The following is a 22526-nucleotide window of genomic DNA, read 5'->3' on the forward strand; positions in this document are numbered from 1 at the left end:
CTCCTGCTGTTTTTCGCCCAGAGACAGGAGAGACGTCATTCCACTTTCTGGCGCCTTCTGAGAGCCAATGGAAGCCTTAGAAAATGTCACGTTACAGCAGAGATGCTGTATTTTCGATAGAGATGCCACAGAAGGAGAACAAATTGTCAGACAGGGCACTTCCTGTATGGAATCTTCTCAGGTTTTGGCCTGCCATATGAGTTCTGTTATACTCACAGACACCATTCAAACCGTTTTAGAACCTTTAGAGTGTTTTCTATCCAAATCTACTAATTATATGCATATTCTCATTTCTGGGCAAGAGTAGTAACCAGTTTAAATCGGGTACGTTTTTTATCCGGCCGTGAAAATACTGCCCCCCAGCCCCAACAGGTTACTCAGTGTAGCTCTCTTAGTGATGACTTTTGATTTCAGTTGAAAAACAGCATTGTTTTCTGTATTTGAAGTGTGATTGAGGTACATACAAAACAATCTAACATTTCTATGAGGAGGGAAAATAAAGGGAACGCTTGTGCTTAGTCAGTGATCTCTTCTACTGCTGAGATAGTGGAGGCTGCAGATGGGAGGACGGCTCATAGTAATGGCTGGAATGGAGTCAATTGAACGGTATAAACCAAATGGAAACCACGTTTGATACCATTCCATTGACTCCATTCCAGACATTATTATGAGCTTTCCTCCACTCAGCAGCCTCCACCGTCTGAGAGGACTGTAAGGTCAGAGGTCAGGGGTTGTGACCTTCTGTAAAGTTAATCAATGATGGTTCATTAGCCGTACTACAAAGGACAGGAAGTGGGACTAGGGCAAACAGACACTGAGGTAGTGTCACGTCCTGACCAGTGAAAGAGGTCATTTGCCATAGTAGAATGATCAGGGCGTGGCAGGGGGGGGGGTTTGTTTTGTATGTTTTGGGGGTTTTCTGTTTCTATGTGGGTTTGTTCTAGTTATCTATTTCTATGTGTTGGTTTTCATGTTCGGCCGGGTATGGTTTACAATCAGAGGCAGGTGTCTTTCGTTGTCTCTGATTGGAAGCCATACTTAGGCAGCCTGTTTTTCCTTTGGGGTTGTGGGTAGTTGTTTTCCATTTACTCTAAGTATACCTGACGGGACTGTGTTGGTTGTTTTGTTATTTTGTCAAGTGTCTTCATTAAAGTATTGAAAATGAGCACTATCCACGCTACGTCTTGGTCTCCATTTCACGACCCCTGTGACAGGTAGCTTCAGGTTACAACACTATTTTGAGTTCAGTACGACAACCCCTGAAGATGCTTTTGTAATGATACTGCACTTTTGAGTCAGTTCAACTTCTTTATGGAAAAGTATATCAAGACATTTAACTTTCTCCTTAAATATCTTCATCTGTTGTGTATTTTAAAAGGTTACTTGTTAAAAAATGTATTTATGTTATTAACCTTTATTTTCTCAGGGAGTCATTTCAGGTGTTGTATGTGGGTACAGTGTCAGTTTGCCCTCATACTTTTTAGCTCTGTCTGGTATTGTGACCCTCTCTTTTGTAAACAAAATGAATTGTAATTTTATATTGCACATTTCTGTATGAATGCCCAGCAGCCTCATACATTATTTTGTTTACGGTAACCACTAACAACATATCCCAATATCATAGTAAACAACTGAATCAAAAACTCTCACCACGTAAGAATTTTGACCTGCCTTTATTAATAAAGGACATTACTTTCACTAGTTTTCTTTGTAAAAAGCAGCCATGTATTATTCACATTATATTATTGTCTGATTGATTCTGTTGTCTGATCGTCTGATCTAGGGTCAGATTGTGCTTTTGATCCAATTTCTTTACATTACTGAAATAGGTCTGACTGGGTTTAAACCAAAAACATTAATAGCTAACAGCAGAAGCACTTGAAACAAAGGCCATCCTAAAACAATCAAGTAACTTGCAGTACACTGTTCACCACATGCTGTTGCATACAGTAGCAGAGATGTTCACAGAAGAAAAATAAATACATAAATAAATAAGTAGATATGTACTGGCTGGGACGATGATTTAAGTCTGAGACTTTGGTGAGCTATTTACAGAATCCCCATACAGTGTGATATGACATAGAAAGCACCATTTCCTTCAATAGAAAGGGCCTCATTTGGTAAACATCAAACTGCACCTTTCCCCAGCAAGGAATGGGAGACTCCATCATGTCTAAACAGAAGGCTGGACCATGAGGGGAGATCAGATGCGTTTTGTGGATGGGGGGGGGGGGGGGTTTCCCCTTCACTGGTGTAGTAGTTTGCGTGCTACTCTGCTTTCTTGGACTTCCTCTTGCGGGTGCCTTCGCCAAACTCCTCCTTGGTTTTGACTGGTGAGACAGGGGCGACAGGGGCAGGGGCAGCATGGTGCTCCTCCTCACCCCCTCCAAGAGGGGAGCCAAAGAGCAAGTGGCACACCCAAGACTCGATGAGGACGAAGGGAGACCCGTGAGAGTGACGGGCGGTCAAAATCACCTGAGTGAAATAGAAATCATAAGTGTGAAAATATGTACTTAGTTTGTGCCATTTCTAGTTGAGACAACTAAATTGCTATAGAGTAGGCTCACTATCAAGTTTGTTTAATTGCTGATACTAATAGCAAACAATAGGAAGGGAGAGGTATGTAGTACAGCAGTAGGGTCGAGATCAATTCCATTTAAAAATCTGTTCAGAATATAAACTGGACATTGACTATTTTCCATAAGGATTTGTGTTAATTAATTTGCACAATTTCTTGAGTTAAAGCATATTTGCCCCAAACCCTGTATGATGCACACTCTCTAGTATGGACTCCAGGACCTACCTTTGTAGTAGCCATGAACACAGTGAAAAGACAGATGAGGGTGCTCTTGGACACGGGAAGCAAGTGTGCCTCCTGAAGTGTAAACAGAATGGCTCCATACAGACTGGCTTTAGTAGGGCTGGAGAGGGAAAATTTTATGAACATCAGACAAAGTCACAACATTTCTCTTGATAGAAAATATCCATTGTTATACATTTGTCAGCTTTAAAATGGATAGTTCAGCCCAATTTACACATGTATGATCTCTTAAAGATACCTAGAGAATCAGTAAATGCATTCGATTGCCTTCAAATACAGTTGTGTAACTACCTGATACCTTCAGAAGTTGTGGGTGGAAATATCAATATCGGATTATTTGCTGTAATAGGAAAACATTGTCTTGCTGTCAAAAACTAGAGCTGGGAACCCCATAGGTCGTCCTGAAACAGCTTAGGTTTCTAACAACCAGACATTTTTGGAAAATCTTTTCCTGTTTGGGGAGGCAGCAACAAATGTCGATGGCTGACATCAACCAGAGTCGTGAGGAAAATCAACTCACAATGACATGTTGAGGATTTCATTGGTCTCGGGCCTCCACACACCACGCAGCAGTTGCTCAAAATTGGAAATGAGAGCCACTCCTGACCCTGGGAGGATATAAATAGAAAGTAGAAATAATTAGGACAAAGGTCTGTATCTCGCTTCTTTACAAAATGGACACACACAAGGAAAGTCCTACATGTTGCAACAGTAGCTATGGGGGGGGGGGGGGGGGGGAGTGCAGGGAGACCCCAACCTTTGACGTAGCCGATGATGACCATGATGAGGAAGCCGTTATGGTAGGCATGATGGGCATGGTGCACACCAGCGGCGATTTTACGAGTGCGGACAACCTCCTTTAAGGCTACCAGCACCAGCTTTACAGGCAGGAAAGCCACACATTTGTAGAACAGGTTAAGAGGGCAGAAAAAGACGAGGTACCTGTTGTTACATTTTAGTGAACGAGAGAGAAACAAAAGAGTACATTTTAATAATGTTGTGGCAGTTGTTTTTACTTGACAACAACATTTCTAAATAATTTTGAAATAATTACTATCAATGTTACACCAAATTCAATTTGGCCAATTTCAACAATCCTAGGCATATACATACACAGGTTTTGCACTTTCTAAAAAAAAAAATAAACCAATAATGTATGTAGATAAGCACATTAACCATTTAAAGGATCTTACCAAATAGCGGAGGCTAGGAGGATGTGGCTGTTGTATTGAAAATAGTCCAGGGGGCAACCGCCGAGCAAAACGTCTGCTAAGATGTAGCTCCCAAAGCAGTAGAGCATAGCACAGAGCCAAGAGGCCACAGGGCTCTTGCGAGCCACCTCTACTGACCCTGCAGAAGAATCAGGATTTAAATATTCTCCACATGAAGTCAGATTGGTTACACGTTATAGTAATATTCATAAATAACCCATTAAAAATGCTTCGTAAATAATTTGAAATGTAATAAATTCTCATGATTTGTAATGCTTATAATGCTTATAAATGTTTCTGGACGTTAGTAAATATTTTTTTTATTTTAATAATATACAATGTTCAATTTTTTCTCTCACAAATAAAATCCCCACAGATACAAACATACACATACGAACAACAACTTACACAAACTTGGAGGTTAGTAAACCATGAACTACACATTTATTAATAGTTTATCAATTGTTTAATAATGCTTATTCATCAAAGTTATTATAAAGTGTTACCGTGTGTGCGTGCGTGCGTGCGTGTGTGTGTACTATTATGTTTTGGTTGGTTCTTCCTTAGCTCTCATCCCCACATCAAATGTATACCAGCAGTATACTATTATAGTAATGATCCACTCATGTCACTCCCACCATTGAGTGAGTTACTCAAGGGCAACGTTACAGTACACACCACACGAGAAAGTCTCTGAATCCTTTTACTCATCCATTACTCAATTATTAATTAACTCTACTCATTTGTGTTACCGGGACGAGGAAAGAGAAATCAAGTCTTTCACTACAACCAAAGTCATTTTAAAAAGCCACATCTACTATAATGAGGTGTTTTAAACATCTATGGATCGTTGTAACATTGTGGAGTAATGTGTGTCCCTCTATTGGGCACCAGAACTGTCAAGATCTAAAATAACAGGTGTGATTCTGGGTGTAGGAGCGGTTTGCCTGCTGTTTGACAGAAAACTGATCCAAAGAAATGCACCCTAAAAATACACGCTGCTCTATTGCTTTCCTGCCTCACAACGCAACTGGCAGGCCCGACATAAACCTTGACCCTTAACACCCCAGCCTCCAAACTCATTCATGAGGAACCAGGGAACCACTGGTAACATGTGACTCAGAGATTGGTTTACATAGGTCTAGGAGCTCATGAGGCTTCTTTGAACCATTACTGGAGAGAGAAAAAACTTTCCACATGTCTTTACTAAGATTTTACTAACATTTGGCCAAAAAGGCAAGGTAGGGAATGAGAGTATTTTGATACCAGGTTTTATAGACTACTATCATTTACTTGTAACACGAAAATGTGTCAATGAGTAAATAATAAAATATTGAAGTAATTTAAAACTTATTCCACAATGAACAAATGCAATTTCTTCATTCAGTGTATTTGTGTGAACAAGGGATATCCAGAAGAACTTCACCTTTGATTAATACAATGTCAATGAGGTCTTACAAACACCATTACAAATGGGCTGTGAACAATCCTACTCCGAAGCAGAGGAGACTTTCTGTAGTGTGTAGCCAGCCCACTGACATCTATTTAAGGAAATTCTATTTATTGCATGGGGGCCAAAGCTTTGGTATGCAACGGGTCTCTTCAGATTTCATACAGGAGACCCTTTCTGTTTAAACGGTTAAATGTTGGGAAATGTGAGGTATTAAAGAAAACTGGATTAATCTAACTCCTGTAAGGGTTTCTTAATTCTTCTCTCAAAGTAGGCCAAGCTGCTGCTCCAGCAAATGTTATTCACAGGACAAATTAAAATGCCTTTCAAGTTATCAAAAGTTTATTATGATTTCCATAGTAGGCCTATGTATAAATTGACAGATTAATGTTTGTATTGGTACATGAATCTATTGGTCACAGGACAAATTAAAATTCCTTTCAAGTTATCAAAAGTTTATTATGATTTCCATAGTAGGCCTATGTATAAATTGACAGATTCATGTTTGTATTGGTACATGAATCTATTGGTGTTATAATGTTAGGGGGTTGACAACGCATATAGCTTAGGTTATAACCTATTCAACGTTGACCTGCATTATTTCCAATAGCCTACCTAATTATAGGCTACTCAACCTCACAATTATAAATCCATTACAACTATTGATTTCATCTTTTAACATGAATGTATAGGAGTAAAAATACCACTAACCTGGTTCATACTTGAGGTAGAGTATGGACACGATGTAATAAGCAAGATCAAAAACTGGAAACATTCCCATTTTTGAGAAAGTTTGGGCAACATCGCCCAAATTGAGGACTTCCAACACGTCCATGATTTAAGATTTATAACACTACCGCATGTATTTTATGATCACTGCGTAACTAGAATGTCAGTTGTCCGGCGACTCGCCACGAAGCTCCACGTCTTCACGAGTAAAAAGACTGTGACACTCAAGCCTTCCTATTAATATACCTCATCTGCACAGCCTTATAATTTGTTCTCGGCCGAGCGTTTTTTCTATTCCAGTTTGTTTTATTTGTCAGCTCCCCATGTAATTCGTCGCTACTGTTGAAAAATGACAGATAGGCTTTTATTTTTGGGTCCCCAATTTTGATCAGATATGCAGCTATATACATTATTTAATCTAATCTTTGAACGATAGCTGGCCTAAGAAAGATATTGACGATTTGCCATAGTGCTCTGCAAATAACACAGAGGCAGAGAGAGAGAGAGAGAAAGAAAGAGAGAGAGAAAGAGATTACACGATGCGCATGTCACTATACAGGTTTACGGTTTATTTTACGATAACACGTTTTTCTATAGGCCTAAATCGTGGGTTACGTAGCCTAATTGTATTGGCATTGGAACCTGATGTGAAAAATCAGTGCAGAATCGTATATTGACAGGCTAATAAAAACTATTACAGATTAATAATAATATTTGTATTGAAATAGTCAATTCCACCTGGCACCTGCTTCTGGTAGCCTACAATAAAGACATTTGCAGTAAATCAGGTAGAATAGGTTTATTATGTATTCTATTCATGTAACCTCGGTCATTTAGGATTGTATTTGTTTAACAAACTGGCCTAATGATGATAAATGAAGGGTCTGAAGCCTAATTGTATTCATCATATGCCTCCATAAGCCTATGGGGTGGCTGGAATCGTGTGTTCGCGTTGTAGTACATTTGACCAAGCCAAACCTATGAGATGTAGTTGTAGAAAGAATATATAGCTCTGCAGATTATGTGGTCCCAATGTCTTTTCCGTGAATATGCTGCGGAATGTGTTTATTGTGAGAAACGGTGCGATAGCTAGTGTAGGCCTACACATTGCGCACGGGCTTCCCCGGTGGCTAGAAAAACAGAATTTCATAATTGATTAAACTAGGAGTCAAAATGCTGTCAAAATAGTGCCGAATATAAAATAGGAGTCTATGGGCCTATGTCCAAAGCTGATTGTTTCCATGTATTACCCCCTACGCGGGTTGATTATATTTCCATGTGGCTGCCTACCCCTTTCAAAACGTTCTCTCTACTGAACATATTCCATGGGTGTAATCATTAGACCAACCAGTTGCAAAACGGAAGAATTAACAACTAAAACTAGAGTTTCTATTGGATCAATTCAGCTAGGTCCCGCCCCATTTTCTTCCGTTTAAGAAACGTTTTGCAACCGAATCGGCGTATTGAATACGCACCAGGATTACACTTCAGCCATTCGACAATTTTTTACGATTTTCGCTTAAGTATAGCGCCAGTGATGTGGACAAAATGATCGGCGATCTCTTGATATTCGGGTAATGCTGGACTTTTTATTATGAAACCAAAGAAAACAACTACGTAATAAAGAGATTAATTATATTTTAACAACGAGGAATGTGATAATAGTGGCCTTTTGTTTCAACCAGCCAGTGTGTAGTTTGATTGTTGTTGTTAGCAAGCTAGCTAATGTAAGTTACAGTGTCGGGGAGTAATGAACTACATGTAGTTCAACTATACTGAACACAAGTATAAAACGCAACATCTATAAAGTGTTGGTCCCATGTTTCATGAGCCGAAATAAAATCCCAGAAACTGCCCATAAGCACAAAAATATTATTTCTCTCAAATGTTGTGCACAAATATTTTACATCTGTTGGTGAGCATTTCTCTTTTGCCAAAATAATCCATCAACCTGACAGGTGTGGCATATCAAGAATCTGATTAAACTGCATGATCATTACACAGGTGCACCTTGTGCTGGGGACAATAAAAGGCCACACTAAAATGTGCAGTTTTGTTACACAACACAATGCCACAGATGTCTCAAATTTTGAGGGAGCGTGCAATTGGCATGCTGACTGCAGGAATGTCCACCAGAACTGTTGCCAGAGAATTGAATGTTAATTGCTCTACCATAAGCTGCCTCCAACGTTGTTTTAGAGTATTTGGCAGTACGTCCAACCGGCCTCACAACTGCAGACCACGTGTATGGCATCGTGTGGGCGAGCGGTTTACCTGATGTCAAAGTTGTGAACAGAGTGCCCCATGGTGGCGGTGGGTTTATGGTATGGGCAGGCATAAGCGACAGACAACGAACACAATAGCATTTTATCGATGGCAATTTGAATGTACAGAGATACCGTGACGAGATCCTGAGGCCCATTGTTGTGCCACTCATCTGCCGCCATCACCTCATGTTTCAGCATGATAATGCAGTGCCCTATCACAAGAACCTGTACACAAGTCCTGGAAGCTGAAAATGTCCCAGTCCTTCCATGGTCTGCATACTCACCAGACATGTCACCCATTGAGCATGTTTGGGATGCTCTGGATCAACGTGTACGACAGTTCCTGCCAATATCCAGAAACTTCACACAGCCATTGAAGAGGAGTGTGACAACATTCCACAGGCCACAATCAACAGCCTGATCAACTCTATGCGAAGGAGATGTGTCACGCTGCATGAGGCAAATGGTGGTCACACCAGATACTGACTAGTTTTCTGATCCACGACCCTACCTTATTTAAGGTATCGGTGACCAACAGATGCATAACTGTATTCCCAGTCATGTAAAATCCATAGATTAGGGCCTAATGAATTTATTTCAATTGACTGATTTCCGATATGAACTGTAACTCAGTAAAATCTTTGAAATTGTTGCATGTTACATTTGTATTTTTGTTCAGTATAGTAATTAATAGGGGCGGCAGGTAGCCTAGTGGTTAGAGCGTTGGGCCAGTAACCAATCGAATCCCCGAGCTGACAAGGTAAAAATCTGTCGTTCTGCCCCTGAGCAAGGCAGTTAACTCACTGTTCCCCGGGCGCCGAAGACGTGGATGTCGATTAAGGCAGCTCCCGCACCTCTCTGATTCAGAGGGGTTGGGTTAAATGTGGAAGACACATTTCAGTTGAATGCATTCAATTGTACAACTGACTAATACATTTTTGCAGTAGCTTGATGGTAGTTGAACTAAATTCAAATGTCGGTACTGTTTTCAGTAATTACTTTTTTTTGCCATGTAGTGGTGTAACTACTGGAACTTTACACTATCTTTTTTTTGCACAAATAAAATATGGGTGAAGTAGGCAAGAATTTCCTTTATTTTTCGGCATCAGACCTGCCTAATTCTCATTTGAAACACTTTTTGTGTGTCTAATTCTCACTTTTTGTGTTTAATAGGCAAAAATCACACATCCTGTTAACATCTGACTACAGAGTGATGTCTTGCAATTTGCAGTCTGACATTTTAGATTTAGATATATTTTTTCACCAAGTAGTTTGTGAAAGTATTTTTTTCCTAAGTAACTTTATTTAAGTAAACTATATTTTTCTTAAGGGTAGCATTAGTGTAGCTTAACTTCTTCCAGTGTTAAGTAATTGGTAGCTTCGTAAGCTATATTTTCAGAGTAGCTTTCCCAACACTGCTAATTTAGCAGCAAAGCCTATGTGTGGCTGAGCAAGGATAGCAAGCACCTTCTTTGCCAGCTCACTAACGTTAGCAAACTACAGTAGCCCAGTTTAGATATAACTACCAGCTATCCTCGTTTACACGTACCTGACTTGCTTAATGCCAAAGTTGGAGTTCTGTGCTGTCATGTGCTGTATTGAAAGTGATCCTTTCCAACTATTTCTATGTCATCCTTTTTAGAACCTTACTCATGAACGCTGGTGCTGTGTTAAACTTCAAACTGTGAGTATGATACAATTTTTGTCTTGCGCTGAAGACATTGTGCTAGTTGTGCCTGGTAACACTAAACAGACAATAATGCTGGACTACATATTATTTTACTAGCTCATCAACACAAGACAATCAACACTGTTCTCTATTACAGGAAGAGAAAGGAGTCACAAGGACAATTTGGAGATGAACCTCGTGGACCAACTACAGGTGTGTGATGCATTGTGGTGCATTAAAAAACCTCACCTCAGAAAACTTCAGAGTGACTATTCATGAAAATGAAAGTAAGGACACTCAAAAGGTATGCATTGAGATAGATAATCTATTTTTAAAGAACATGGGCTGCAGGCTATGGCTGATGTTTCTGCATCGTTTTTACCCCATCCTCTGAGCCTTTGAGTCAGGCTGAAGCACTTATTGGTACGCTGTATTGCATGGTGGTGCATGAACACACAATGAAGGTCGCTATAATCCTGAAATGACACCATGGCGTATTTGTTTTAGGTGACAACATCAGAGAGTTCCTCCTGAGTCTACGCTACTTCCGGATTTTCATTGCCTTATGGAACATATTCATGATGTTTTGCATGATTCTGTAAGTAGCTGCCATCTTGTAGAGTCTAATCTACTACTATTGTCATACTGATATGCTTCTGTGCCTCACAAGGTATTGACTATAATGTATTGTGTATTAATTGCCCATGTCTATTACATTTACAGATTGTTTGGATAGTGATCAACTTCGTTTTTGGATTGGGGGCCCCTGCAAAAAAAATAAAACTTTTTTGAGTTGAGATTCGTGTCGGATCCTGTGACCTGCGACCATTATGTGCAATATCGCAATATTTTTGCGCTAGTTAGTTGTACCTGCACCAAAACTACTGTATTTTATCTTCATAGCTTTCAGAAATAGGGAGCCAATTGGTTTTTCAGCCCTTTTATTTCCTTGACTGACCTAAACTGGTTCTCATGGCTCTCTCGTCCCACTGCAGCGGATATATGGTTAGCAATATGTTTGGAACATCTAATCGCAGTAAAATCACAGTATCGAATCACAATACACATTGTATCGGCATCTATGTATCGTGATAATATTATATCATGAGGTCCCTGGCAATTCCCAGCCCTATTGCTGTCCTGTTATCTATAGTCCTCCTTTTCTTCTAAAACTTGTGAATAGAATGAGAAAATATTTAAATCCACAACCATTTGACGTGTTTGATGTTTGTCTTACATAGGCCTCCTGATGTTAATGAGCATTCAGACTTAATTTTATCATTGCTTGGTTGCATACTTTTGTCTATGATCTAGTTTTGTAGAATAAAACTTTACTCTAAAATGCACTTGGTGTTTTCATCCATACCCTTTTCATCTTTTCCTTTCCTGATTTAGGATTTGAGTAGTGTGTCGTCTGATTTAGTGGTTCTCAACCTTATTTGGTTCCTGCACTCAATCACATTGTGCATTGTTTGACACACACTCACTCATCTGTATAAATATGTTAAACAAAATCATAAAATAGTTGTGTATCAAGTCTTGATTCATCAATTAAATGAATAAGCATATATAGGCTAGCTACACAGTACAGCTTTCAAATGTATTAGAATGTACGTGTTGGGCTTCATTGTTCGTGCTAAATGTATTGAATTTAGACAAATCTAACGTTTCAGATACAGTGTTTGGTTACACATCCATATTGTAATAGGATAACCCAGTAATTTACCTGGAGTTTCACACAAAGAATATCAGATAAATTCAGTCGACAACAACGTACGACGTATCTGTGTTACATTTCCCACGATGCACCAGGAGAGCGTTTTTCCAATAGCTCAGTGGTTTGAGCAGCAGAGAAACCGATGTTGAGAAAGGCCACAGCGTTGGCTGCTGCCAAAGAGGCAGTCGGGCACGAGTATTCGGAAGATCCTCTATCTGGAGATACGTATTCATTGCGAAATACACCTTCAATGACAAATAAAGCTCCATAAAATATGGGTCTTTATTTACTAGCACATCTCCCGAAAGGCCTGTGAGTGTCTGGAAGTCACCCACTCGTGTCTAAGGAGGATTCCTCCCCGTCAACTGATCCGCACCACTGCCATGCAATGACAGCGGCCACGGCAACTCCGCAGCAGATGAGAGACCGGCTGATGCAGGCCATCGATGGCCAAAACAATGTGAGTTAATAATGTTTCCACGTATTTGAAGTGTCTCTCTCTGTCCACACTATTGCAATTGATCCCCTACTGTGAAATCTTATGACAAACATCGACAGCGAACATTAGCTAGCTAGCTAACTAACTTGTCTTAGCTAACGTCGTTATCTAAACCAGTGCAGTGGTAACTAACGACGCGGTAGGTAGCTATCTAACGTTATCTAGCTGGAAGCCTGCTAGTAAACTAACTAAATCTAAGAGCTTGTTAGATAAAGTCAATAAAAGGAACTTAGCTAGTTAACAATAGTTAATTAACTCTAGTAGTAGTTAGCTAACGTACGAAAAACACTGGAGTAGTTCTCGTAATCATAAGTTAGTTGGCTGGCTACCTGCCTGTCATTTAGCTAACTACTGTACCTACTTTAGCTAGCTAAAGTTGACATTTTAAACTTAACCTTAGCAAATTAACTAGTTATACTTGTTTTAATTAGCCAGTTATACTGTTGCGTAGCGACTGTTGTGGCTAACTAAACCAGAGTTCAACTTTGCCGTTACTTTAGCTAGGCCCAAGCATTGTCGCTAGCTAGCAGGTTAACTGAAAGTATGATCTTACTACTCTAAACCCACCACCAAGGTCAGCAGTGTTTTGGAAATTAGTAGCCAGCAGATCCGAGCCACTTGCTTGTATCTGCACTACTAGGGTCGGACAGGCTTCCTGTGTAGATTAACACGGAGCTGCCGCGAGATATGGCTCAGAAAACATACCTCAATTTAGGGATGAGAAATGCGTTGGACTCCGAATTGTGCCATTATCCCAACTGTACCACTGAGAAGATTGAACGCCTGCCAGTTTTGAAGTTATCAGAAAACTGTCATTTTTGTCCATCGTGTTAGGTAGCAGAAGCCACACAGCCATTTTGGATTGGCAGTGTCAGCCAATCAGCTCTTTTGTTATTAAATGTGACGTGCCATTCCATAATGGCTGCTGTGGCTACTGGTTGCTAACATGAGGCCATCTGTCACAAAGGCTCACTGACTATCATGATATGTGATTAACAAAGTTCTCTTGAATTAAATGGCTGAGGCAACCAAAAGTGTTGTTAAACTCTTGAAGTGACAACACAGTACAAGAAAGATTGCTTTCCTCCAAGTCTGTTGGTCAAGGTGTACTCTCTGTAGCCTACAGTCTGTACCTGTCATCATAGGCATACTTAGCCCTTGATCACGACTCTGTTCCATTACATTACACGTCATTGGACAAATGTGTCTTCTCTACAGGGGAGTTTTTCAAGAGCCCCAACACTCAGTCTGAACATTAACACGCATCACTTGCAGTATGGTATTGGAAGCATAAGGACATAATCTTTCATATCAGCAAAAAAGGTTAAATTGATACATACCTTTTTTAAATAAATCAAATTTTATTTGTCACATGAGCTGAATACAACCAGTGTAGACCTTAGTGAAATGCTTACTTACAAGCCCTTAACCAACAATGCAGCTTTAAGAAAATACTTATATGAAGAAAAAAAAAAAGTAAGAGATAAGAAAAACAAATAATTAAAGAGCAGCAGTAAATAACAATAGCGGGGTTATATACAGGAGGTACTGGTACAGAGTCAATGTGTGCGGGCACTGGTATTGAGGTAATTATGTACATGTATGTAGAGTTATTAAAGTGGCTATGCATAGATAATAACAGAGAAGCAGCGGTGGGGGGCAGCACGGGGTTCTCAGCAGCAATGCAAATAGTCTGGGTAACCATTTGATTAGCTGTTCAGGAGTCTTATGGGTTGGGGGTAGAAGCTGTTAAGAAGCCTCTTGGACCTAGACTTGGTGCTCCGGTACCACTTGCCGTGCGGTAGCAGAGAGAACAGTCTATGACTAGGGTGGCTGAAGTCTTTGACAATTTTTAGGGCCTTTCTCTGACACCGCCTGGTATAGAGGTCCTGGATGGCAGGAAGCTTGGCCCCAGTGATCTACTGGGCCGTACGCACTACCCTCTATAGTGCCTTGGGGCCGGCGGCTCAACAGTTGTCATACCAGGCAGTGATGCAACCCGTCAGGATGCTCTTGATGGTGCAGCTGTAAAACCTTTTGAGGATCTGAGGGCCCATGCCAAATCTTTTCAGTCTCCTGAGTGGGAATAGGTTTTGTCGTGCCCTCTTCACGACTGTCTTGATCCATGTTAGTTTGTTGGTGATGTGGACGCCAAGGAATTTAAAGCCCTCAGCCCCGTCGATGAGAATGGGGTGGTGCTCGGTCCTCCTTTTCCTGTAGTCCACAATCTCCTTTGTCTTGATCATGTTGAGGGAGAGGTTGTTGTCCTTGCACCACATGGTCAGGTCTCTGACCACCTTCCTATAGGCTGTCTCATTGTTGTCGGTGATCAGGCCTACCACTGTTGTCGTCTGCAAACTTAATGATGGTGTTGCAGTCGTGGGTGAACAGGGAATACAGGAGGGGACTGAGCACGCACCCCTGAGAGGCCCCCGTGTTGAGGATCAGCGTGACGGATGTGTTGTTACCTACCCTTACCACCTGGGGTGGCCCGTCAGGAAGTCCAGGATCCAGTTGCAGAGGGAGGTGTTTAGTGCCAGGGTCCTTAGCTTAGTGATGAGCAGGGTTACACATTTAGGGGAATATTCAGAGGTGGAAACTTTCCGTGGGAATATATGGGAATTAATGCAAATATATGCAAATTAATATTAATACCATTTAAATATAGATGTTTTTTGCCTTGGATATATTTACCATATCATATGGAGACAAAGAGACCTTATAAGTAGACATAATTGCAAATGATTAAATCCTTCCAATAGAAAGAAAGAAAAACCCGATTTAGTTACAAATTGAACTTTAATTGACTTGACTCTTCACATGGGATGATTTCACTGAACAACAAAAGGGACTATTGAATGATCCCCAATGATCCATCGCAAAAACGTTTTCAACATGCATCTGTAAAATTAGTCTAGAAACTAAAGCTGTGGTTGTCTTCCTCTCAGGCTTCCATGTCTTCTCCCTGGACCTCCTCAATGTCCACCTCTTGAACATCAGACATGAGGCCTCATCTTCAATGTCACTTTCCAACCTTGTTGAGGATGGCTCGTTGTCAGGCTCAAAAAGCCTCAAATTTGCCTGGATGGCCACCAATTTTTCAACCCTTGTATTGGTCAGCCTGTTGCATGCTTTGGTGTGTGTGTTCCCAAACAAGGACCAGTTGCATTCTGTGGCAGCTGTTGTTGGTGGGATTTGGAAGATGGAGGCAACAGGGGAAAGAGCCTCAGATCCACAAAGTCCCTTCCACCAGGTGGCTGATGAGATATGTCAGCACGACTGCCATATTGCATCTCCGTCCCAAAGCCCTTGCTTGTGAAGTGTACTTCGCCAGACTGCCAAGAACCTTGCCCTCATCCAGGCCAGGGTGGCGAGACACAGTAGTGATGACCTCTGCACCAGACAGGATGTTTTCTGCACCAGACAGGATGCTTTTTGCCAGCATACTTAGGCTCCAACATGTATGCTGCGGCGTGTATGGCTTCAGGCAGAAGTCTTCACGCTTTTTGATGTATTTCAGAACTGCAGTTTCCTCTGCTTGGAGCAACAGTGAAGTGGGCAGGGCAGTACGGATTTCTTCTCTTACATCTGCAAGCAGAGTCTGAACATCAGACAGGATGGCATTGTCTCCCTCAATTCGTGCAATGGCTACTGCTATAGGTTTCAGGCTGCTTACCACTCTCTTCTAAAATACATAATCCAGGAGGATCCTCTTGATGGGAATGTCCATATCGGCAGACTGTGATATGGCCATTTCTTGGAGAGACTCCTTCCCCTCCAGGAGACTGTCAAACATGACAACACCACCCCAATGGGTGTTGCTGGGCAGCTTCAATGTGGTGCTCTTATTCTGCTCACTTTGCTTGGTGAGGTAGATTGCTGCTTTAACTTGATGACCCTTCACATACCTAACAATTTCCTTGGCTCTCTTGTAGAGTGTATCCATTGTTTTTAGTGCCATGATGTCCTTGAGGAGCAGATTCAATGCATGAGCAGCACAGCCAATGGGTGTGATGTGAGGTTAGGACTCCGCCCCTTCATGTTCGCAGCATTGTCTGTCACCAGTGCAAATTCCTTCTATCGTCATTGATGACTGCCTTCAGCTCATCTGCAATGTAGAGACCGGTGTGTCTGTTGTCCCTTGTGTGTGCTCTTGTGGAATACTGATTGAGGGGTGGAGATGATGTAATTATTCCTTGCCCACGAACATTCGACCACCCATCAGAGATGATTGCAATAGTCTGCTTTCTCTACGATTTGCTTTACCTTCACTTGAACTTTGTTGAACTCTGCATCCAGCAAATTAGTAGATAAAGCATGTCTGATTGGAGGGGTATATGCTGGGTGAAGAACATTCAGAAATCTCTTCCAATACACATTGCCTGTGAGAATCAGAGGTGAACCAGTTGATTACACAGCTAAAGCAGGACATTCATCAGCATTTCTCTGATTATGTTCCTCCATTGAATCAAAAAAACTTCTGATTCCAGGGACCATGAGCCCTTGCTGTCGATAAGGTGTCTGATTCATCATTTTCACCTTGAATAGAAGTAGAGGGACTTTTGTCAGAGGTTGCTTGTTGTGAGAGCTGAGGGAACTATATGCACTTGGCCAGATGATTCTGCATCTTTGTTGCATTTTTCACCTATGATTTGGCACAGTATTTGCAAATTTACACAGCTTTTCCTTCTACATTGGCTGCAGTGAAATGTCTCTACACATCAAAGTGCCCGTAGCATTTTCCTGTAAAGATTAGAAAAAATAGTTTAAAAAACTAAACATACAATTCCATGTACAGATAAATAGTTAAGCAGTTAGATTAAACAACTCCTTTGTAAGAAATGTTTTCAAATTAATTGTGTATGGAAAGAAGTGAATTAACACTCCTCAGTTAGCAGGCTCAAGCAAGCTAAAACCCACAAGGTAGCAAAAACTAGCTAGCAGAAATTGTTAACAAGTTAGAAATTATTTAAACACACTTTGCTGTAGGCTACTATTTACTAGTTAACAAAAAATAATGTATGTCATATAATATATTCACCCCACCTAGTATTGTAATCAAGACTTACCAGAAAGCATGTAGTCCTTGGCTCAGACAGTGTAGTAGTGTGATCTCAATAGCATCTTATTAATGTGCATGATCTTGAATCAGCTGTACATGTGGTGGAAGAATGCACTGTGCATGCAGAGGGTTGCAGTTCCATTGAATTGGGGATAGTTTAACCAAAATATGCCACAAGACCTAGAATTGACTTATGTGTATCCCACAAAAAAGGTTCACTGTTATATGCTAACTTTTTTTGATGAATTTAAGCAAAATTCCCAGCCTTAACTTCCCGAAAATGTACGGAAATTTCCTGGATAGTTTCCGACCCTTTGCAACCCTAGTGATGAGTTTTGAGGGCACTATGGTGTTGAACGCTGAGCTGTAGTCAATGAATGGCATTCTTCTCACATAAGTGTTCCTTTTGTCCAGGTGGGAAAGGGCAGTGTGGAGTGCAATAGAGATTGCATCGTCTGTGGATCTGTTGGTGTGGTATGCAAATTAGTGGGTCTAGGGTTTTTGAGATAATGGTGGTGATGTGAGCCATGACCAGCCTTTCAAAGCATTTCATGGCTACAGACGTGAGTGCTACGGGTCGGTAGTCATTTAGGCAGGTTACCTTAGTCCCTGTGCCCAAGAACACTATGGTGGTCTGCTTGAAACATGTTGGTATTACAGACTGAGACAGGGAGAAGTTGAAAATGTCAGAAGACACTTGCCAGTTGGTCAGTGCCTTGCTCGGAGTACACGTCCTGGTAATCCGTCTGGCCCAGGGTATGTCATTAAAGCTAAACAAATTGTCAAGGAAAGGGGAACTACCAAGAAGCTATCCAAAGAGGCTCATTATATAAATAAATTGGCTAAAGGTATGCGTCCCGCTGCCTACAGACATGACTTGTTGGTGAACACGTTATTTTATTTTCATACCGGTGGTACCCATTGGTCAGTAAGTGGTATGAACCGTTAGGCCTATTCATTTGAATCACTGACTATGACTGTCGGTGTTTTTTTTTTTTTAAATCCAATTTGAATTTCTTGTTCGGAGTAAAGAGAATTCATGCTCATAGAGCCTTTGTTTTCTCCGCAACACAGAAGTGGCATAATTGAAGTTCATATTCTACAACTTGGACCCTACCTGATTTGATTGAATTGTTGTATACACTCATCTGTCATTATACATTGAGTTTCTCTTACCATTTCCTGTCTCTTACTTTCATAGTTTTAACATGATTTGTTGTTTACTTTCCAGCAGATCTGCAACATGGTGGCTGTAATGGATGTCATTTCCTATTTGGAGAAATATCCCATCACCAAAGAAGCACTTGAGGTAGGTAATGCTGGGGACAAATGTGCATATGTCAGCTCTTGGAAATATGTTGCCAAGAGGGTGTTGTACTGAAAAAAATAAAAACTTCCTGTTCTTTTTCAAGGAAACCCGCCTTGGCAAGCTGATCAACGACGTAAGGAAAAAGACAAAGGATGAGGATCTTGTCAAGCGTGCAAAGAAGCTCCTGCGCACCTGGCAGAAGCTGATTGAGCCTGGGCAGAGTGAGGCACAGTCCAAGGGGCATAGAGGGCCGCCAGGCGCTGCCAACGGTGGTAACAACCCCTGCCGGACGGATGTCTCCCCTCCAGCTGCCATCCCGCCTTCGGATAAAACGGTTTCGGAGCTCAAGAGTAGAAATGACTTCAACAACTGTTATTCCCCAAAAGCGGAGAAGTCGGGCAACCGAAAACGCAAAGGGGAGCAGAGGGATGGACAGCACCTACCAGCGAAAATCTCTAAAAAAACAGCCAATGAAAGAACACGAAACTCACAGCTGCCAATAAATGGAATTGGGGCCAGTCCCAAGGCTTTTATGGACACATTTGATGCTCATTCCCATCCAAAATCAGACAAGGATGGTGCTGATCATCTTGACAACGACAGACTCAACAAAATTCCCATCAACGCCGTCAAACCTCACCCTAGCTCACCGGGACTTGCCAAACCTCCTAGCACTTCCGCATTGCTCAAAACGGCCGTGTTGCAACAGCAAGCCAAAATGGACCTGGTTGCCTCAGGAAGGGGGCCGCATCAGCCCAAAAGCCCCCACAGCAACTCGTATAGTCCCAGAAGAACGAAACAGGATGCAGTTGTTAAACTGTCTGCGCCCAAAGCAACAACTTTACTGAGCCCTGCTCAGAGCCCCAGGGTTATGGACAGCTCTGGACTGGGGCCCTCTCCTTTGCCTTCTCCACAGCCTTTAACCTCATGTATCCAGGGTTCCCTCACTGTTGGGCCTCCGTCTGCAGAGTCCGCCCTTCATCAGGACGGACCGGCAGACGTGGACCAACGCCTTCAGCACAGTACCATGAGACCTGACTCTCTGCACAACTCAAAAGCCACGTCACGCAGCAAGGTGAAGGCGGAGGGCAATGGTGCTGCCACTAGCACAGCGAGAAAGAGGAGGAACAAATACAGGTCCAGAGACTACACAGTGAACTTGTGTGGGCAGCCCACGGAAGAGAGCACAAAACCATGTAGATTAAAAGACCGTAGACTTACGTTTGACCCTGTAACAGGGCAGATCAAATCCTGGACCCACAAAGAGTCTTACCCAGAATGGGAGGCAGTGGTGCCCGTCATGCCGGAACCTCCTCGGACAGAACTGCTCAAGCAGAATCAGTATGTACAGAATCCCCCTGTTACTCCCAGTCCATTCCAACAGACCAACTGGAAAGAGCTGTCAAGGAACGAAATCATCCAGTCCTACCTTAACCGTCAAAGCAATGTGCTCACATCGTCTGGGGCTCAAACCTCGGGGGCACACTTTTTCATGAATGAGTACATGGAACATCATATCAAAGAGTCCAGAAAAACACACGTGCTGGTACCAAATATCCCTGACATGGACTTACCAGAGGTGAGCCGAGAGGTCATAAACGAGGACCTCGACAGAATACACAAAGAGCACTGGCCTGGGGTGAACGGGTGCCATGACACCAAGGACAACTGGTATGATTGGACAGAGTGCATATCCTTAGAACCACATGGGGATGAGAGCAAACTGAACATTCTGCCATATGTCTGCCTAGACTGAGAGTTTAATGGGCTGTGGTTTCTGAATTAAGAGGGATAAATAGCACCTTCCTTTGCTCCCTTCTTGAGAGTTGTGTAAGTTTGGAGTGCAAAAAGGCACTTGTCGGTGGTCGAACCTGCTCACTCCTTTGCAGAGTTGGCGCAAGAGAGGCCTTGCTAATTGTGCTGTCTATAAGCAATAGCTGATCAGTGTTTGATGGGAGACAGCTCAGCTGTAGCATCACCTGAAGTTCTTTGAGTGGAAGGGTTCCATGCATTGTCTGCAAAATGCAAAGAGTTTAAGGTGCCCAGTAACTTTATTAAGGAACCTGTTTGGTAGGTACAAGCTGGCAAAGAGAATGAAATGTGTGGTTATCATGTATGCATTTATTTATCTGGACTTATTCTCTTTATTTTGTTAGTTACATAAATGTGCATAACAACTTTCATCGACGTTACTTATTCAATCAGTTCTGCTTGTCAGATATGGTAAACCTGTGCTTTGCACATTTTCTCAAACAATGTATGGTTAACGCGATGGCAACATTCCATACCATAATACAACTAGAACAGTTCTTGCCTGAACTCCAATTTATCTTAATATACCAGGAAACAATTTGCTAAATTACACATTATAAAAATGAGTTGATAGCATTATCTTTTGCCTTTTTTCACACCCTCTTGTTTCTAGGTTGTAAAATATGAATTCTAATTGCAAACCAGATGCTAAAACATTGCAACTTTGTACTGTGAGGAAAAACAGAAAAATAAATTGTTTATATGCTGGAAATATACTCGTTACCATTCCTTTAGATATTGTTTGCCTTATGGAAACCAATGTGTTTCCTAAAATGGAGCCTTAGTGAATGTATAGAAATGTGCCTTTTGTGTTCAGTTGAATGCAGAAGAGAACATATTTGATACTTAGTCCTTTTTAAAATGGACACATTGATACAGTATGTGTTAATAAATAAATACAATGCATAAATTGTGAATGTCTTTCTCCCTTTCAGTGGAACAGAGTACCACAGGAGACTTATCTTTCCTGAGATGTTTGCAACAAGATGAGCCTCAGTGGCTTGACTTTTAACCTCAACATCCATATTTTAAGTAGTTAAAGGAGCACTCTTGAGCCAGTCATTCTAAAAGTAGTTTACAACATATCTGACTAAATATAATATTTAATGCGCTATCCAGATGACACATTTTGATAATTTCCCAAGTATCCCTCTGAGTCCGTGGTACATAAACGCCTCCTGGGGTTAATTAGGAGCCACTATCGCTCAGCACTTGGCAGGTGGAAATGTTTTATATTGTGGGCCCATAAACTCTTTTGTGTGCAAAATAATTATTCAGAAATATGTTAAATGGATTTCCCAATATAATCAAAGAGAATCTGGAAGGTAATACCTTAAAAAAAAATTACATTTTAGTCATTTAGCAGACGCTCTTATCCAGAGCGACTTACAGTAGTGAATGCATACATTTCATTTTTTTTTTTTATTCCATACTGGTCCCCCGTGGGAATCGAACCCACAACCCTGGCGTTGCAAACACCATGCTCTACCAACTGAGCCACACGGGACCTATAACAGTCAATGTGATTAGATTCCAGTGTTCTATTAACTATCTACGACAACACTTTGGTGATTTATTTGGTCGTAAATATCGGTCTGGACTGTCAGGCATGTTTGTTTTGCACAATCTAATGAATTGAAAGAAGGCTGTCATTGTAAATAAAAATGTTAACTGACTTGCCTAGTTAAATAAAGTTAAACACGTTCATAATCCTTTCAGTTGCCAGCTACACAGCCATTAAGATACAAAATATAACGTGAAAGAGTATTTCATGGTAAATGTCAATATGAGCAGTATAGTTTAAATATTTAAATTCTGAAATTATTTGGGACCTCTGCTGTAAGGGGTTGACGCAATCTGCAAGAAGTAAATTGCCGCGTCCATGTGCTAGTTGGAATTATGGAACTCCGACATGCTATCTGGTTGTAGTTATACACGTGCTGCGTTCAAAAACTTAAGTCGGACATTTCAGAGTTCCGA

At 41.3% G+C, this 22526-nt stretch overlaps 3 protein-coding genes across 5 annotated transcripts; 2 read left to right on the plus strand and 1 right to left on the minus strand.

The window, feature by feature from the left end:
• Window positions 1-1657: 1657 nt before the first annotated feature.
• On the minus strand, window positions 1658-13222 carry LOC100194657 (transmembrane protein 38A-2). 2 transcript variants are annotated; one of them, XM_045687143.2, is made up of 6 exons: window positions 13069-13222; window positions 4015-4171; window positions 3579-3763; window positions 3342-3429; window positions 2804-2921; window positions 1658-2475 (listed from the first exon to the last, which is right to left on the minus strand). In XM_045687143.2, exons 2-6 carry the CDS (start codon window positions 4119-4121, stop codon window positions 2269-2271), a joined length of 705 nt encoding a protein of 234 aa, XP_045543099.2. In that variant the 5' UTR covers window positions 4122-4171; window positions 13069-13222; the 3' UTR covers window positions 1658-2268.
• LOC106613643 (small integral membrane protein 7) lies at window positions 7648-11493 on the plus strand. Its single transcript, XM_014216123.3, has 5 exons — window positions 7648-7785; window positions 10121-10162; window positions 10305-10360; window positions 10655-10745; window positions 10871-11493. Exons 1-5 carry the CDS (start codon window positions 7760-7762, stop codon window positions 10881-10883), a joined length of 228 nt encoding a protein of 75 aa, XP_014071598.3. The 5' UTR covers window positions 7648-7759; the 3' UTR covers window positions 10884-11493.
• Window positions 11922-21463, plus strand: LOC106613641 (mediator of RNA polymerase II transcription subunit 26). 2 transcript variants are annotated; one of them, XM_014216120.3, is made up of 3 exons: window positions 11922-12324; window positions 18660-18734; window positions 18838-21463. In XM_014216120.3, exons 1-3 carry the CDS (start codon window positions 12253-12255, stop codon window positions 20488-20490), a joined length of 1800 nt encoding a protein of 599 aa, XP_014071595.2. In that variant the 5' UTR covers window positions 11922-12252; the 3' UTR covers window positions 20491-21463. The 2 variants fall into 2 exon arrangements, with proteins under 2 accessions (XP_014071595.2, XP_014071594.2); XM_014216119.3 differs by having other exon boundaries at window positions 11923-12324; window positions 18657-18734.
• The last annotated feature ends 1063 nt before the right edge of the window (window positions 21464-22526 follow it).

The sequence above is a fragment of the Salmo salar genome, chromosome 10, assembly GCF_965601325.2.
Source record: "Salmo salar chromosome 10, fSalSal1, whole genome shotgun sequence".
NCBI lineage: Eukaryota > Metazoa > Chordata > Actinopteri > Salmoniformes > Salmonidae > Salmo > Salmo salar.

Excerpts from the sequence above, each read along its gene's own strand:
- LOC106613641 (XM_014216119.3), top strand. The coding sequence starts at position 12,253 with ATGACAGCGGCCACGGCAACTCCGCAGCAGATGAGAGACCGGCTGATG. Across the intron at positions 12,325-18,656 it reads CCATCGATGGCCAAAACAAT|CAGATCTGCAACATGGTGGC; the intron begins GTGAGTTAATAA and ends TTTACTTTCCAG. Across the intron at positions 18,735-18,837 it reads TCACCAAAGAAGCACTTGAG|GAAACCCGCCTTGGCAAGCT; the intron begins GTAGGTAATGCT and ends TTCTTTTTCAAG.
- LOC100194657 (XM_045687143.2), bottom strand. The coding sequence starts at position 4,121 with ATGCTCTACTGCTTTGGGAGCTACATCTTAGCAGACGTTTTGCTCGGC. Across the intron at positions 3,764-4,014 it reads CTCCTAGCCTCCGCTATTTG|GTACCTCGTCTTTTTCTGCC; the intron begins GTAAGATCCTTT and ends ATGTAACAACAG. Across the intron at positions 3,430-3,578 it reads CATCATCGGCTACGTCAAAG|GGTCAGGAGTGGCTCTCATT; the intron begins GTTGGGGTCTCC and ends ATATCCTCCCAG.
- LOC106613643 (XM_014216123.3), top strand. The coding sequence starts at position 7,760 with ATGATCGGCGATCTCTTGATATTCGG. Across the intron at positions 10,163-10,304 it reads GCTGTGTTAAACTTCAAACT|GAAGAGAAAGGAGTCACAAG; the intron begins GTGAGTATGATA and ends TCTCTATTACAG. Across the intron at positions 10,361-10,654 it reads ACCTCGTGGACCAACTACAG|GTGACAACATCAGAGAGTTC; the intron begins GTGTGTGATGCA and ends TATTTGTTTTAG.